Raw genomic sequence first — 15,031 nt, forward strand, 5'->3', positions numbered from 1 at the left:
AATTTTTTTCAAGCGATGAGATGAGATGAGATATTTCATATTGGACAATTAAAACATAAAGTAAGAGAACATTCACTCTGTACTTGGATCACCTCGACCGACAATCACAATGACTAAGAAATCTAGTGGCTTGACGGCTTCTAGGAAAAGAAGTGCCAAAACTCAAGACGACGTCGAATCTGATAGGGAGGAAATAGACATAAATATCGACGGCGTTCTGGATGGTGCAGACGATGACAGTGAAATAGAAGATGAAGAAGAGGAAGGAAGCTCTTCCCATAGTGAAGTCGAAGAAGAAGTGGAGCAAGAAGTTGAAGAGGATGAGGATTCAGACGCCGAATTGAATGAACTCTTAGCGAAGGAAGAAGCGGAAGAAGCCGAAGAAGATATTAGCGACTCTGATTTTTCAGATGACACCACCTCAATGATCGATAAACTATCCAATGTCAAGTTAAGAACATTGAGTGATCCTAATATATACACCAAATTCGTTGATGGTACGCCAAGGATTATCAAACCTGAAATCAAACCTATTTATGATAGTGACGATAGTGATGTAGAGACCAACAATACAATTGGAAATATTCCATTATCTGCGTATGATGAGATGCCGCATGTTGGATACAATATCAATGGTAAAAGAATCATGAGGCCAGCAAAGGGTTCTGCTTTAGATAAATTATTAGACACAATCGAATTACCAGAAGGCTGGACCGGCCTGTTGGACAAAAATTCTGGTGCTAGTTTGAACCTTACTGAAGAAGAGTTAGAGCTTATTTCAAAGATACAGAAACATGAGCAAACAGATGAAAATACAAATCCATATGCGCCTTTAGTTGATTGGTTCACCAGACATGAAGAAATAATGCCACTGACTGCTGTTCCGGAGCCAAAGCGAAGATTCGTACCATCGAAAAACGAAGCCAAGAGGGTTATGAAGATTGTTAAGGCTATTAGAGAGGGTCGCATCATTCCACCAAAGAAACTAAAAGAACTAAGGGAGACCGAAAAGGAAGCTGAGCGTACTTATGATATATGGGGTGAGTCTACTGAGACTAATGATCACATTATGAATCTAAGAGCTCCAAAGTTACCTCCACCAACTAACGAGGAAAGTTATAATCCACCAGAAGAATACTTATTGTCGCCAGAAGAAGTAGAAGAATATGAAAAGACGGAACCTAGTGAAAGAGAAAGAGACTTTATTCCACAGAAATATGGTGCACTAAGAAAGGTTCCTGGTTACACAGAATCTGTTAGAGAGAGATTCGAAAGGTCATTGGATTTATATCTGGCACCCCGTGTTCGTAAGAACAAACTTAATATTGATCCTGAATCGCTGATTCCTAAGCTACCTTCTCCTAAAGATTTGAGGCCATTTCCAATTCGTTGCTCAACTGTTTATAACGGCCATACCGATAGAATACGTACTTTATCAATTGATCCCTCCGGATTATGGTTAGCTACTGGTTCAGACGATGGTACTGTTAGAATTTGGGAAATATTGACTGGAAGAGAAGTCTATAAAGTTGCTTTAGTCGATATCAAGGAGAACTCAGATGATCATGTTGAAAATATTGAATGGAATCCAGATTCAGAAACAGGTATCTTGGCAGTTTCAGCGGGTGAGAATATTTATTTGATAGTACCTCCAATATTTGGATTTGAGATCGAAAACAACGGTAAAACGAAGATAGAAAATGGTTACGGTTTTGACACATTTGGTTCAAAGAAAAAATCCAATCTACAGGTAAATGAAGGCGAAGAAGAAGAAGAGGAATCGACCACAAACGATGCGGTAAAGAAAGCTGTTGCTCAATGGAATAAACCATCGTCATCCCAATTGGAAAAAGACATTGCTATCGTAATTACATGCAAAAAGACAGTTAAAAAATTATCATGGCATAGAAAAGGTGATTATTTCGTCAGTGTTCAACCAGATTCTGGTAACACATCTGTTTTAATTCATCAATTATCTAAGCATTTAACCCAGTCACCATTTAAGAAATCAAAGGGCATTACCATGGATGCTAAATTCCATCCATTCAAACCACAGTTATTCGTTTGTTCTCAGAGATATATCAGAATATATGATTTGGCCCAACAGGTTTTAGTTAAAAAGTTGTTACCAGGAGCGCGTTGGTTATCAACATTTGATATTCATCCAAGAGGCGATAATGTTATTGCGTCGTCATTTGATAAAAGGGTATTATGGCATGATTTGGACTTAGCAAGTACACCATACAAGACTTTGAGATATCACGACAAGGCAGTACGGGATGTAAGCTTCCATAGGAGATTACCTTTATTCTGTTCCGCTGCTGACGATGGTAATATAAACGTTTTCCATGCTACAGTATACGATGATATGATGAAGAATCCATTAATTGTACCATTGAAAAAACTGACAGGACACAAATTGATCAAGAGCCTTGGTGTCTTGGATACAGTGTGGCATCCAAGAGAAGCTTGGTTATTCTCGGCAGGCGCGGACAACTCAGCACGTTTATGGACTACCTGAATTACCTGCATTTTTTCTATTTTTGTACATTATCCTATGTAAGTATATCAATGGCGAACACGCTATTCTTAAAATCCCATTTCTTTCATCACTTCGAGAGCCTCTTCGTCTTCCTCGAAAGAGTCATTACCATTTTGTGCTTCTGGCTGTATCTCGAATTCCAATTCGTAATCTGCTGATTCATTTTCTGGCCCTTCGCTTAGTTCTGGACCCTTACTTAGCCCTTTATCTGGCCCATCATTTGACTCTTTGCTTGTCCCACGGGAGTCCTCATTTCCTCTCGAGATCGAATACAATTCTTCCTCGTCAGAGAGCTCTGGTGAAGCAACTGGGCGCGCCGCCACAGTACTGCCCTCCTGTATCGCCTCATTTAAGAACTCCGAGACAGTTTCAGTTTCTATCGCCTCCCCCAACATCTCCTTCCTGAAAACATCCTCCCTGAACTGTCTGAGGACTTTGTCATTCTTCCCCAGCGTGTGACACAGCTTGATGAAGTCGTCGAACTTTGCCTTCGGATACAGCTCGTGCGCCCACAGCTGGTAAAACTGTATAATGTGATTCAGGTTGTCGTACGTACTACGCTTTTTGCGCGATATTCTTATTCTTTTTGGCCCGTTCTTGAGCACCCACGGCAGCCCCTTCTCAGCCAGCAATCGTTCTGACGTGAGCTTCACCTGAGCCCTGCGTGCCCGAAGCCCCTCTGTCGCGGTGGGATCTGCTACTGTTAGAGTCGGGTCCGCCAGCATGGAACCTGCTACCGTGGGGTCTGCGCCATCGTATTCTCCCAACGAGTGATTCTTGAGCTCCTCCATCTTGCCACCAATGACTAATTATGTTCTTCTGGCACCGGGTCTACCCCATTCAATGCCACTCAAGCACATCTAGTGACACTAACACACATCAAATTACAATCACCATTTCCTTTCCTGTCATGCCATCTCATCTCATCAGAGAGACAGGTTTCTTACCCTGACGCGTCTGCTCACAACGAGACTTTTCGCGTCACATGCAGTTACCCTCCCCACATAGCATCCACGTGAAATGTCACTGTGCCACACAAACCACATCTTTCGCGAAGCCACAACTGAAGGTAAAGTCGCAATGGCACATGACCGCCGTCATTTTAGTCCCTTTTCCATGTGTGGCGCTTTCAACGCCCTGTTGTCTAAGTCCGATCCAGGTTGAAATGCACATATTGTGGCCCACGAAGACAACCAGTCAAGCTGGCAGTGCCAATCGGGTATTCACTATGCATCACTAGCGAGATAATCTGTTTGAAACGTCAAATAAATATATATATATGTAGGTGATTAGTTTTCTTCGAAAGAGAGTAGAGATGAGCAAGCACCATATCGCTGTATCTTCACAACACTACGTGCCGCAACAATCGCATATCATGTCAGACACATTCACAGCAACTGCGTACGCACCGTCGTCATGTTTGTTTGAGCGCGGATCAGCGGAAACACTGGGCTGCAGTGAACACAACTTACCGAGCTTCCACTACGATGGGAATGGCCAGAGCGCGTGCTACGATATGGACGAGGAGCAGGACCAGATGGTGGATTTGAGCACCGGTTCACTGGTGCCAGTGAACCTGAGAAGCTGGAATCTCATGGCGGAGGTGGTCCAGAAACTGAGAGATCTGTGAGAACGGAGTGCAGCGCATTAGATATAGAACAGCGACAGCGACCGCGGAACGGAGCGGCCGCCGTCACACAGGGTGGGAATTGTTACAGTCATTTGCAGTCATTTTTTTTATTTACGTAGAGTTCGTAGATGTAGCGTAAAAAAGATTGCGTGTCGTCTGGGACGACATTGTGCAACTAATTTTTTTATATTTTTGATGTTTTTTTGTTTTTGGTACGCTGTAATTTCGCTAAATCAGTTGAAAACCTTCTCAGGACGGAAAGAGGGTCTTACGAGAGGGCGGCAAAAGGAACTGAGAAGGTCTAGAGTAGATTTTTGACTAGTGGAAGCTCTTGCGTTATTGAGATTAGGATGTTTGGTACGAATCGACCAACCTTTGGCGGCGCAGCGCAACCGTTTGGTTCAACGGCATCTCCATTCGGGTCGCAACAACAACAGCCACAACAGCCGCAGGGGACGACGTTTGGTATGAATAACGCTCAATCTGGATTCGGTGGATTCGGTGCAGGTTCCAATGCGGCGGCAACTGGAAATCAGGGCAGTAATCTTTTTGGTATGTCTACCAATAATAATAATACCTCGTCTTCGACGACTCCATTCGGTAAGGCAGTGACTGGCGGTGTTTCTGCTAGTAATGCGAATAGTGGTAACACGGCATCTTTATTTGGTGCTGGTGGGATGGGTACTAACTTGAATTCATCATCTTCATCAGGTACAGCAGTGGCACCTTTTTCTGCGTATCAAGAAAAAGATGCAACAACTGGTGTTACAAACGTTTTTGAAAGCATCACTTGTATGCCTGAATATCGGAATTTTTCGTTTGAAGAATTAAGATTTCAAGATTATCAAGCTGGACGTATAAGAGCAAATACTGGTAATGTCACAGGAACTGTCTCTCCATTTGGCACACAAAACTCCAATACTAACACCGGATTCGGTATGATAGGGAATAACTCTTCAAATCAACCTCAATCTGCGGGTAGTGGTGGCCTTTTTGGTCAAAGGGCGGCGACTTCTGCTCAAAATTCACCCTTTGGTTCTCTTTCATCGAACAATACAAACACGAGTTCTTTTGGTGGCGGAGCCGCCGGTGGGGCATTTGGTTCTGCAAATAACACTGCTACTAATGCATTCGGCAGTACTGCAAATAATAACAATTCTCCATTTGGAATGAACAAGCCAGCCACAAATGCAACTGGTGGGACAGGATTATTTGGTAACAACAATCAAAGAACAGCATCTGGTGGTTTGTTTGGACAACCAAACGCAGCAGGTAATACAGGAGGTTTTGGGGCAGCCAATAATGCTTTTGGTGGCGCCGCAAATACTAATACTAATACTGGCTTATTTGGGCAAAGTAATCAGCAAACTGGAGGCGCAGGATTATTTGGTAATCAGCAATCAGGCACCTTCGGTCAAAATAATACAAATCAACCATCAAACACTGGTGGGTTATTTGGACAACAGCAAAACAATGCAGGTCTCTTTGGACAGCAGAATAATCAAACTTCTGGTGGATTATTCGGTAATAAACCAGCAAATGGTGGTCTTTTCGGTCAAAGCGGCAGTGCTTTTGGTCAGAATAATGGCACTACTAATACACAAAATGGCGGACTATTTGGACAAAGCAACAATCAACAAGCAGCAGGGAACTCAGGAGGATTATTTGGACAAAATAATACTCAACAAACTGGTGGTGGATTATTTGGCCAAAGCAATACTCAAAATCAAACTGGCGGTGGTCTATTTGGGCAAAATAATACTCAGCAAAGTGGAGGAGGAGGTCTTTTTGGACAAAATAATGCCAATCAACAATCTGGTGGTCTGTTCGGCCAGAACAGTAACACTTTTGGTCAGTCGCAACAACCAAATGCACAACCAAATACTACATCCACTGGTTTATTTGGGAACAAACCTGCTACAGGTGGGTTGTTTGGTCAAAACAGCAATGGGTTTGGCCAAAACAGCACTGATACAGGTAATGGCTTGTTCGGGCAAAATTCAAATCAACAAAATAGCGGAGGTCTCTTTGGGCAAACACAGCAACCGCAAACAGGCGGATTGTTTGGTCAAAATAATCAGCAGCAAACTGGTGGCTTGTTTGGTCAGAGTAACAATAATCAACAAACTGGTGGTTTATTTGGTGCAAAACCTGCTACTACGACAAGTACTGGTTTGTTCGGAAATTCGCAACCAGCTCCGCAATCTGGCGGCCTTTTTGGTCAAAACAATAGCGCGCTCGGACAGCAACAACAACAGCAACAACCACAAGGGAGCTCCTTATTTGGTCAGACTAATCAGCAACCAGGAGGATTATTCGGTTCCAAACCTGCAGCAAATACTGGAGGTGGACTTTTTGGCAATAATAATACGACAAACGCTAGCCAATCTGGTTTAGGCCAACCTTCTGGTGGATTATTTGGACAAAAACTATCAAATGGTGCCGGTGCTACAGGAGGTGGATTATTTGGTGCCAATACTGCAAATAACAATTCAGTACAAACCGGTGGAGGGCTATTTGGAAGTGGCAATGCTAACAATGCTACCAATACTGCAGGTGGTGGTCTGTTCGGAGCTAAGCCGGTTGCTAATACAGGAGTTGCGGGAGGTGGATTGTTTGGTAGCAATAATAATAACCAAAGCACCTCTACTGGTGTTTCTGGTGGATTGTTTGGTTCAAAGCCTGCTGGATCTACTGGAACTGGACTTGGTGGCGGATTATTCGGAAGCTCTGCAAATAGTTCCAATAACAACAGCGGCGGACTCTTTGGAAACAGATCTCAACCCAATATGCCACAATCGGGGTTGCAATCTAGCTTTTCACAGCAGCAACAATCACAGCCACAACAGCAGACGCAACTTTTGGGGGCAAATGTGTATGGAACTAATGAACTTTTCTCTAGAGTGGCTGTCCCTAATTCAATCACTCAGTCTGAGAAGCCAAGCGCTACTGAAATCGGTGCAGATTTGAAAAGGAAGGCTAGTCTTACAGCAGCTTACAGATTGGCACCCAAACCATTATTCAAAACAAAAAATCTATCGGACAATTTTACTGGAAGATTTGACAGTGTTGGCGCTAGCCAGTCTCGTAGCTCTTCATCATCCTCGAGTACAGACTCAATTGGCAAAGAAATTGTTCCTGTTGAGAGCAGTAACACTTTATTTTCTCCCGATACTGACGATGCTATTTTGTCTGCTGATAAATTGCTGTTTAATCCAGACAAAAAGTCGTTCAAAAATCTCATAATTAATAAGAAGAAGATGGAAGAAAGTGTAAGCCAAGCGGGCCATTCTTCAGAGATAAAAAGGATCACTTTCAATCCCGGAAACGAGTCAACGGACAGCATACCAAAAACAACAGAATCCCAGAAAGACTCTTCGATCTTTACTCAAATCGACGAAAGCCCAATAGCTGCTAAGGATACAAAAGGCATAAATATCAACATCAATGGATTATCAGCTTCTCCATCCACCAAATCATCCTCAGAACTAGCTGAAAAATCTTTAGAATCTTCAAATAGACCGCGTGGAATATATGGGGATGATATATCATTTACTGATGATGGATATTACATCTCGCCATCTTTGGACACGTTAGCGTCAAAAACCTTACCACAATTGCGTAGAGTGTCGGGTTTGGTTGTGGGTCATAAAGATTATGGTAAGATTGAATTTTTGGAGCCTGTGGATTTATCGAATATTCCTCTACCCCTACTTTGTGGTTCCATTATTGTTTTCGAACCAAAGTCGTGTATCGTGTATCCAAATTCATCTCAAAGTCCAAAGGAAGGGCAAGGCATTAATGTCCGTGCAAGAATAAGCTGTTATAAATGCTACCCAGCTGACAAAGTCACCAGAGCACCTATTAAAGATGCCAATCATCAGCTTGTCAAGAGACACATAGCTAAACTGAAGAAATTGCCTCATGCTAAATTCGAAAGTTATGATCCAGTTTCTGGTTGTTGGACATTTGTTGTTGACCACCCAGTTAGTGGTTAAAAAAGCAAAATTTATATAACACCTGTGTAAATTTGTTAAATCTGAATTCATAATGCATTATTGAATAATAAGGCTCTTCGTATGTATCATATTACGATAAATGATCGATTTTTAAAAAATAATGCCATCCCCTGGAATCGAACCTGGGTTTCATCGGCCACAACGATGTGTACTAACCACTATACTAGGATGGCAGTCTTCTATATGGATTCAGAACTAATATTGAAGGACTTTGAATGATAGAATACGCATGTGCCAATCTTATTTCTTTTATCTATAAGTACTCTCAGATATTTCGGTATGTACTTCCTTTATATTTCATGTGGCTATTTAAACGTGGAATATATTTATCGAGAGAGTAGGTAGAGTTGGCAGTTAGCGATATTAGTTTGCTCAGATATTGGTGATAGTATTGTAATGTTCGGTTATAGAGATATATAGATCCTTGATTTACTATATTATAAAATGAGATAAAAACCAAATGAAATGAGATTGGAAATCTGGAAAAGATGTCAGTATTTATTCCTGACAATCTGCACCTATAGAACGATAACCAGGATAATGGGATAAGGATTTTCACCCTTAGCAGTTCGTAGTTCGTTTTGTCACGACGCTACTTCTCTAGTTTTCCAGGATCTATGGCACAGCTCGTTATTTCTTATTTCATGCCGTAGACTCCTCCTTAGTCAGATCCCTGAATTGTAAGCGTCTCGTAAAAGAACATCAGTCGACGATTCTCTCACGTCGATTGATGTTCCGTGAAGGCCTCATCTGACTTGATCTCTCTAAAATGTCACTGTGAGAGTTTCATCTTTGATTCTCTCGGGCTTTTTATTTAATATCTTTTGCATATATGATAAGATCAATTAGTATTTTTACAGACATTTTATTTTGCAGCAATATTCGATGAAGTAACAACTTTTGAACCTGAAGAAGTTTCTATTTAGAAAGAATGTTTTCTTCGGCGTTGTCGATAGTAACTTGGTTTGACATTGATGATAATGCTATGATATTCAATTATAGAGATATATAATTCCTTGGTTTTCTATATCATGAATTGAGATAAGACTAATTGGACTTGGATTAATATCTGGAAAATACGTCAGTATTTATACCCAGCATTTCGCACCTATTGAACCATAAGAGAGGACGACGAGTGAAGAATTTTCATCGTCATCACACCATTTCTAGTCCCATAGAATTCACAGTACAACTGTTATTTCATGTTCCATGCCATAGACTCCTTCGTAGTCAGACTCCTGAGTTGTAAACGTCTCGTGATAGATTATCATCCGATATCTTTCCATTATCGATTGACATTCTGTTAGGGCTTCATCTGACTTCGTTTATTTTGTTTTACAGACCAATTGTCTCTTTCTGATTCTTATAAGTCATCTCTTTAATATATCTTACAATCTCGATTTATATTTCAACAGTTTCACTTACGAATGATTCGCTCATGTCTGCTAGGGTTTCAGTTGGGCGCTTCGTCCATTCGGTAGAATCTGGAACGAATTCAAACAGGTAAATCAATTTATATGCAGCTTGAAACTGAGTCCAAAGATCCCATTCTTTTAACTGATTATGTCGAAGATTAAGTAATAGTCTGAAATTTGTAAGCAGTGAAACATTAGATTGCAAAACGGTAATATATTCATCATGCGCACCTTTGATATCAAGTGCCAGGTCCAATTCGTCCAGAATCATTTCAACATCTTCCCTCGAAACTTTATCACCCTGCTTTTCATCTGTTAGAATTACATTCTCCATAAGCTTATTAACTCCCACTAATCTATCCATGAGATCCAATTTCGTCTCTACATGAACGCTGTAGTTTTTCTTCTGAGAAAGCTTGTTCACAAATGAACTTGCATTTTTTTGAATCGACAACTCTTGAGGTCCTAAACCAACAATTGTCCAATCCTCATCATTTTCGTAGTGATATTTTTCCACAATGTGATCTACTTTTGCAGTGGCATTTTTCTTTCCCTTAGACCTATTCCCCGCATTTGAGCGAGCTCTCTTTGATTCGGGCTCTTGTAAGCTTCCATCCTCGAAAGGATCTTCATCAAACTGCTCTAACTCTTGAACTTGTCTTGATCTTGTATTCCTGACATTTTTTTCGGCCCTGGCTTGAGTTTCCTTTTTCAATTTTTGTGCCTGCCTTTTGGAAGTCCTCTTTGATCTAAATTCTACCTTTTGGTTGTCTTCGGCATCCTCATTCTCTTCATCTCCTAAGCTATTATTCTCCTCAAGTTCCTCAACGTATTCTTCATCATCTGGTTTCCCCGCAGAACCGTATTCGATGAACTCCCAAACATCAACACCTTGGGAGCCCTTTCTTGCCATTTCGTAAGCCGGTATAAGCTTCTTATTTTTCTTCTTTGAACTATTCAACCACTTGTCACAGTCTTCCTCTGTAAGCAGTTGTACATCGTTATTCCTCACCCATATATAAGAGTCATCACAAAAGAATTTCACACAGTACTGAGATTTTATATCATCGAATTTACGGAACTTCAAAATATCAGAATAGACGATATATTTTGAAACGTCCTCATCGTCAGACGCCACGTCATTAACTTGATCATCAACAGTCTCGTCTTTTGAGATATTTTTCGTCTGCGAACTCTGATTTCTTGATCTATTTCGCATTACATGTTCAGGGATAAGTTCATTTGGCACAATTAATGCAGGCCATGCCGGATATCCCTTCACCTTGGCCAGTACAATATCAGTTGGCTGATATATGTGCGCCATCGCTAGCCTTATACCTCTCGTTCAATATTGATTGGACGTGATACGTAAATATCAAGAGATGCGCGTACAGTGCTGTATAATACATAGTGAAGCAGGTGGTCATTAAAGACGAGGTATTTGAACTCCCAATTCGACAAATGGCAAATAGTAATTTTACATTAATATACAACTATCGAGTCTATACGTAAGTAGAAACATTTAAAAATGTAGAATAGAATGTGTATCTGTATTGAAAAAAGGAATGCATAAGAAATTATGTGTGATAGCAGCATATTAGAAAAAAAAAAAACGAATCGTAGTTGTAATTATCTTGATATTTGTAAAGTAGTCCGTCCTCTCCATGGACAAAAAGAATGAGTCCATAAATAAGCAAAAGAAAGGGAACCAAGACACATGAGGTCCCAGTACTTGATTTGGTCACTAATATTGCCCTTGTTGAGATTCTTGGAAGTATTGTTGATACACGGCATTTTGCTCGGGATTCAAGTAGGGTGAAGTTGCATTAGGGAATCCCTGTGGGTGGGGAGGCATTTGCTGATGTGATATTTGGTGTGGCATTCCCATAACAGGCCCTGACTGAGGACCGGCAGGTACACCGACGCCGTGATTTGGATTCATCCCCGGATGCATTGTATGTGACTTCATTCCCTCTGGTTTCAACGAGTTATTCATAACCTGTTGCTGCTGGGGAAGTTGCTGTTGCTGTGGATGCTGCTGTGGGTGCTGCTGCTGTGGGTGCTGCTGTTGCTGTTGCTGTTGCTGTTGTTGCTGCTGCTGCTGCTGCTGCTGTTGATGTTGCAGGCCCTGTGGATTGTTGACGTTGACTGCCGAGCTTATACTCGCCTCATCCTCCTCACCGGCATGTTCTCTGTTTTCATCGTCTTCCTCCTCTTCCTCGTCTTCGTCTGGCGCATTCAAACACGCTTGAATCAGATTTCGACCCTCTTGTTGTGTAACGATGGGTTCAAATTTTGGAGTGCTGAAAGTATAAACGAGCCCCGTTTCAGACACAACCAACAGAAGTACCTGCGTTCCCGTCAGAACAGAAAGCTCAAATGCCTTTTTCATGATACCTTGCTTTCTCTTCGAAAACGTTACATGACGCCTGGTCTTGTTTTCGATGAACTTTATCTCAATCTTTCTCCTCTCTTTGGACTGACTGGTCCGCGACCCAGAGTCTTCAACGTCGTCAATGTCTGACATTTAACCCTTCAATAATCTTTTACCCGTTCAGCAACGAAACCGTTCCTCCTTTTCGCTCTTCTTTTGTTTACAGTATCTTCAATGTTTGTCTTTGGGAACTAACTACTGTTTACCAATCAACAAAACAAAACAAAATGGACACCACCGCGCTCAACACTACCAGTAACACTTGTAACACCTGAAGTTGGTCTAGTCTATTCTCAAACAAAAGTATTTTCCGGAGTTCTAGCTAACCTGTTGTTGCCTTCAATACACTTCCGATCTTTACCTTTCCTGGATGATTCTTTCCTGTTATGAACAAATTATTTCTTCTCTTCGTTGGTTCTTCCCTTATTGGAAACATCCAAGATTTTTTTTATTTCATTTTTTCCCCTTCAAGAGCATTGAGCACGATGGAGCCCCCTGCGCCAGTTACCCGCACCATGTCGTCCACCGTGACACACAGTTTCCACAACCAAAGAGTGCCATGAATAGAGCCGTGCTGCTGCGACGATTCGATGCTGTGAGGATCTGACGAGCTCATAAGGTGGCCACCGTTGTCCCTGTCGTCTGTTACTGTTACGTGCTGGCCCCAACTTGCTGGTTCGGCGTGGATGCCGCGGACATGCTTGCGGTCGGCGTGGGCTCCGTTGAAGTACCGCTGAGGCACGCCCGGATGAGGGTCTTGCCCTCGAGGTCCCGCACTATGGGTTCCAGCTTCGGTGTCGTGAACGTGTAGACCAGTCCCGTGCGCGAGAGGATCAGCAGAAGAACGTTCGCGCCCGTGAGAACGGAGAGCTCGTAGGCCTTCTTCATGATCCCCAGTCTTCGCTTGGCGAACGTGACGTGCCTCCGCGTCTTGTTCTCGATGTACTTGACGGGCATTTTAGGCCTGTCTCTTTCCCTTTCCTTGTCTTTGTCCCATGGTCGCTCGACCGGCGTGGCACTACCACTTCTCACGCCCGCATTCTCGTTTTTGGCCTCTTCACTTTCCTCCTGGCCACCCTCATTGGACACATCCTCGTGTGGCTCTTCTTGAGCGCGGTCTTCCACGTTGTACTTTCCCAACTCTGCCATTTGCCAACTGCCTAGTTTTCATTGAGATAAGAAACTGCGTTCTCCTCTCGAATTCCATTGAAATCAGCCTTCTCCCCGACCATTTACCTGTTTCCAGTTTTGTACATGAAAATGGCCTATTTGAGAAATGTCAGGTCTCAATAATGGCAATGGTAAAAATGATAAACAGGGCAAAAATATAGGATAAAAATGCGAATTCTGTGGATCGAACACAGGACCTCCAGATAACTTTTGACCGAAGTTCAAATTCTTCAGTCTGGCGCTCTCCCAACTGAGCTAAATCCGCACACTAATTGTATGGTTGTATTTCCCTCAGCTAAGAGTATCAAGAAATGTGCCGGTCATTTGATTGTCTGGTCCCGTATTCTTTCGTTGAGCTGTAATTCAATTAACTGGGTAATCTTTATTTGGAAAGAATGTTTTCTTCGGCGTTGTCGATAGTAACTTGGTTAGACATTGATGATGATACTATGATATTCAATTATAGAGATATATAATTCCTTGGTTTTCTATATCATGAATCGAGATAAAACTAATTGAACTTGGATTAATATCTGGAAAATACGTCAGTATTTATACCCAACATTTCGCGCCTATTGAACCATAAGAGAGGACGACGAGTGAAGAATTTTCATCGTCATCACACCATTTCTAGTCCCATAGAATCCACAGTACAACTGTTATTTCATGTTCCATGCCATAGACTCCTTCGTAGTCAGACTCCTGAGTTGTAAACGTCTCGCGATAGACTGTCATCCGATATCTTTCCAGTATCGATTGACATTCTGTTAGGGTTTCATCTGACTTCGTTTATTTTGTTTTACAGACCAATTGTCTTATTTCTGATGCTTATAAGTCATCTCTTTAATACATCTTACAATATCGATTTATATTTCAACAGATATAGCTCTTCTATTCTCCTTTTAGTTAAAAGTAAGAGTAATAGCTAACAATAATAACTGATAGCCGCTGATCTCTTCTATAGTTCTCGCCTCACATTTATCATGCGCGACGATCCTTATGATCAATACAGCCCATCAAATTCAAATCACCAAGGACGTCCAATTAGATTCAAGACAAAATGCGCCCAGGCATCGTTTTGTATCTCGAGCAGATCATATACACCACTCTATATTTATATATACACATATAAATGTAAACACACACAGTAATACGCATATATAGATACATATCGATCCGTAGCATTCACAGCCAAGCTCGTCCAAGAACATCACGCAACAATGTCCAATCCAGACGCTGAGAGAACTTTTATCGCTGTTAAGCCAGATGGTGTTCAAAGAGGTCTGATCTCCAACATCTTGTCCCGCTTCGAACAAAGAGGCTTTAAACTAGTGGGCATCAAGTTGGTCACACCTACAGAGAATCTGCTGAAGCAGCATTACGCAGAACACGTTGAAAAATCGTTCTTTCCTAAGATGTTGTCCTACATGATGTCTGGGCCAATTTTGGCCACCGTTTGGGAAGGCAAAGATGTTGTTAAGCAGGGTAGAGCCATTCTTGGTGCGACAAACCCCCTAAATAGCGCTCCAGGTACCATCAGAGGCGACCTGGCTATCGACATGGGCAGAAACGTCGTACACGGTAGCGACTCCGTTGAGAGTGCAGAACGCGAAATTAATTTGTGGTTCAAGAAAGAGGAACTCATCGACTGGAAGTTAAACCAGCTAGCTTGGATCTACGAATAATCGTCCGATCTTCTTCTTTTTTGACCTTATGCAGTTGTAAATAGCGTGAGAAGTTTTATCGATTTACTTATCAGATGGTGCCACTTTTTCTTTTTAGTGGTGTGTCGTTTCATCGCCCCAGGTTTTTTTTCATTTT

At 41.9% G+C, this 15,031-nt stretch overlaps 8 protein-coding genes and 2 non-coding genes across 10 annotated transcripts; 4 read left to right on the forward strand and 6 right to left on the reverse strand.

Annotated features, from left to right (window-relative positions):
• Positions 1–109: 109 nt before the first annotated feature.
• On the forward strand, positions 110–2,521 carry ERB1 (ribosome biogenesis protein ERB1; the record flags this gene model as incomplete). The annotated part of the gene is made up of 1 exon (XM_037287596.1): positions 110–2,521. One exon carries the CDS (start codon positions 110–112, stop codon positions 2,519–2,521), a length of 2,412 nt encoding a protein of 803 aa, XP_037143491.1.
• Positions 2,522–2,589: 68 nt separating this feature from the next.
• On the reverse strand, positions 2,590–3,333 carry CSM3 (Csm3p; the record flags this gene model as incomplete). The annotated part of the gene is made up of 1 exon (XM_037287597.1): positions 2,590–3,333. One exon carries the CDS (start codon positions 3,331–3,333, stop codon positions 2,590–2,592), a length of 744 nt encoding a protein of 247 aa, XP_037143492.1.
• Positions 3,334–3,857: 524 nt separating this feature from the next.
• Positions 3,858–4,172, forward strand: HG535_0C01140 (uncharacterized protein; the record flags this gene model as incomplete). The annotated part of the gene is made up of 1 exon (XM_037287598.1): positions 3,858–4,172. The coding sequence occupies one exon, from the start codon at positions 3,858–3,860 to the stop codon at positions 4,170–4,172; it is 315 nt and encodes a 104-aa protein (XP_037143493.1).
• Positions 4,173–4,522: 350 nt separating this feature from the next.
• Positions 4,523–8,170, forward strand: NUP116 (FG-nucleoporin NUP116; the record flags this gene model as incomplete). Its single annotated transcript, XM_037287599.1, has 1 exon — positions 4,523–8,170. The coding sequence occupies one exon, from the start codon at positions 4,523–4,525 to the stop codon at positions 8,168–8,170; it is 3,648 nt and encodes a 1,215-aa protein (XP_037143494.1).
• Positions 8,171–8,292: 122 nt separating this feature from the next.
• Positions 8,293–8,364, reverse strand: HG535_0Ctrna2H. Its single transcript has one exon. It is a non-coding gene; the product is annotated as a tRNA-His (tRNA).
• A 1,228-nt stretch (positions 8,365–9,592) lies between these two features.
• IOC4 (Ioc4p) lies at positions 9,593–10,930 on the reverse strand (the record flags this gene model as incomplete). The annotated part of the gene is made up of 1 exon (XM_037287600.1): positions 9,593–10,930. One exon carries the CDS (start codon positions 10,928–10,930, stop codon positions 9,593–9,595), a length of 1,338 nt encoding a protein of 445 aa, XP_037143495.1.
• A 420-nt stretch (positions 10,931–11,350) lies between these two features.
• MCM1 (transcription factor MCM1) lies at positions 11,351–12,133 on the reverse strand (the record flags this gene model as incomplete). The annotated part of the gene is made up of 1 exon (XM_037287601.1): positions 11,351–12,133. The coding sequence occupies one exon, from the start codon at positions 12,131–12,133 to the stop codon at positions 11,351–11,353; it is 783 nt and encodes a 260-aa protein (XP_037143496.1).
• Positions 12,134–12,691: 558 nt separating this feature from the next.
• ARG80 (Arg80p) lies at positions 12,692–13,189 on the reverse strand (the record flags this gene model as incomplete). The annotated part of the gene is made up of 1 exon (XM_037287602.1): positions 12,692–13,189. One exon carries the CDS (start codon positions 13,187–13,189, stop codon positions 12,692–12,694), a length of 498 nt encoding a protein of 165 aa, XP_037143497.1.
• A 190-nt stretch (positions 13,190–13,379) lies between these two features.
• On the reverse strand, positions 13,380–13,475 carry HG535_0Ctrna2F. The gene is made up of 2 exons: positions 13,438–13,475; positions 13,380–13,416 (listed from the first exon to the last, which is right to left on the reverse strand). It is a non-coding gene; the product is annotated as a tRNA-Phe (tRNA).
• A 955-nt stretch (positions 13,476–14,430) lies between these two features.
• On the forward strand, positions 14,431–14,895 carry YNK1 (nucleoside diphosphate kinase; the record flags this gene model as incomplete). The annotated part of the gene is made up of 1 exon (XM_037287603.1): positions 14,431–14,895. The coding sequence occupies one exon, from the start codon at positions 14,431–14,433 to the stop codon at positions 14,893–14,895; it is 465 nt and encodes a 154-aa protein (XP_037143498.1).
• Between the last annotated feature and the right edge of the window lie 136 nt (positions 14,896–15,031).

The sequence above is a fragment of the Zygotorulaspora mrakii genome, chromosome 3 (genome assembly GCF_013402915.1).
Source record: "Zygotorulaspora mrakii chromosome 3, complete sequence".
Classification (NCBI taxonomy): Eukaryota; Fungi; Ascomycota; class Saccharomycetes; order Saccharomycetales; family Saccharomycetaceae; genus Zygotorulaspora; species Zygotorulaspora mrakii.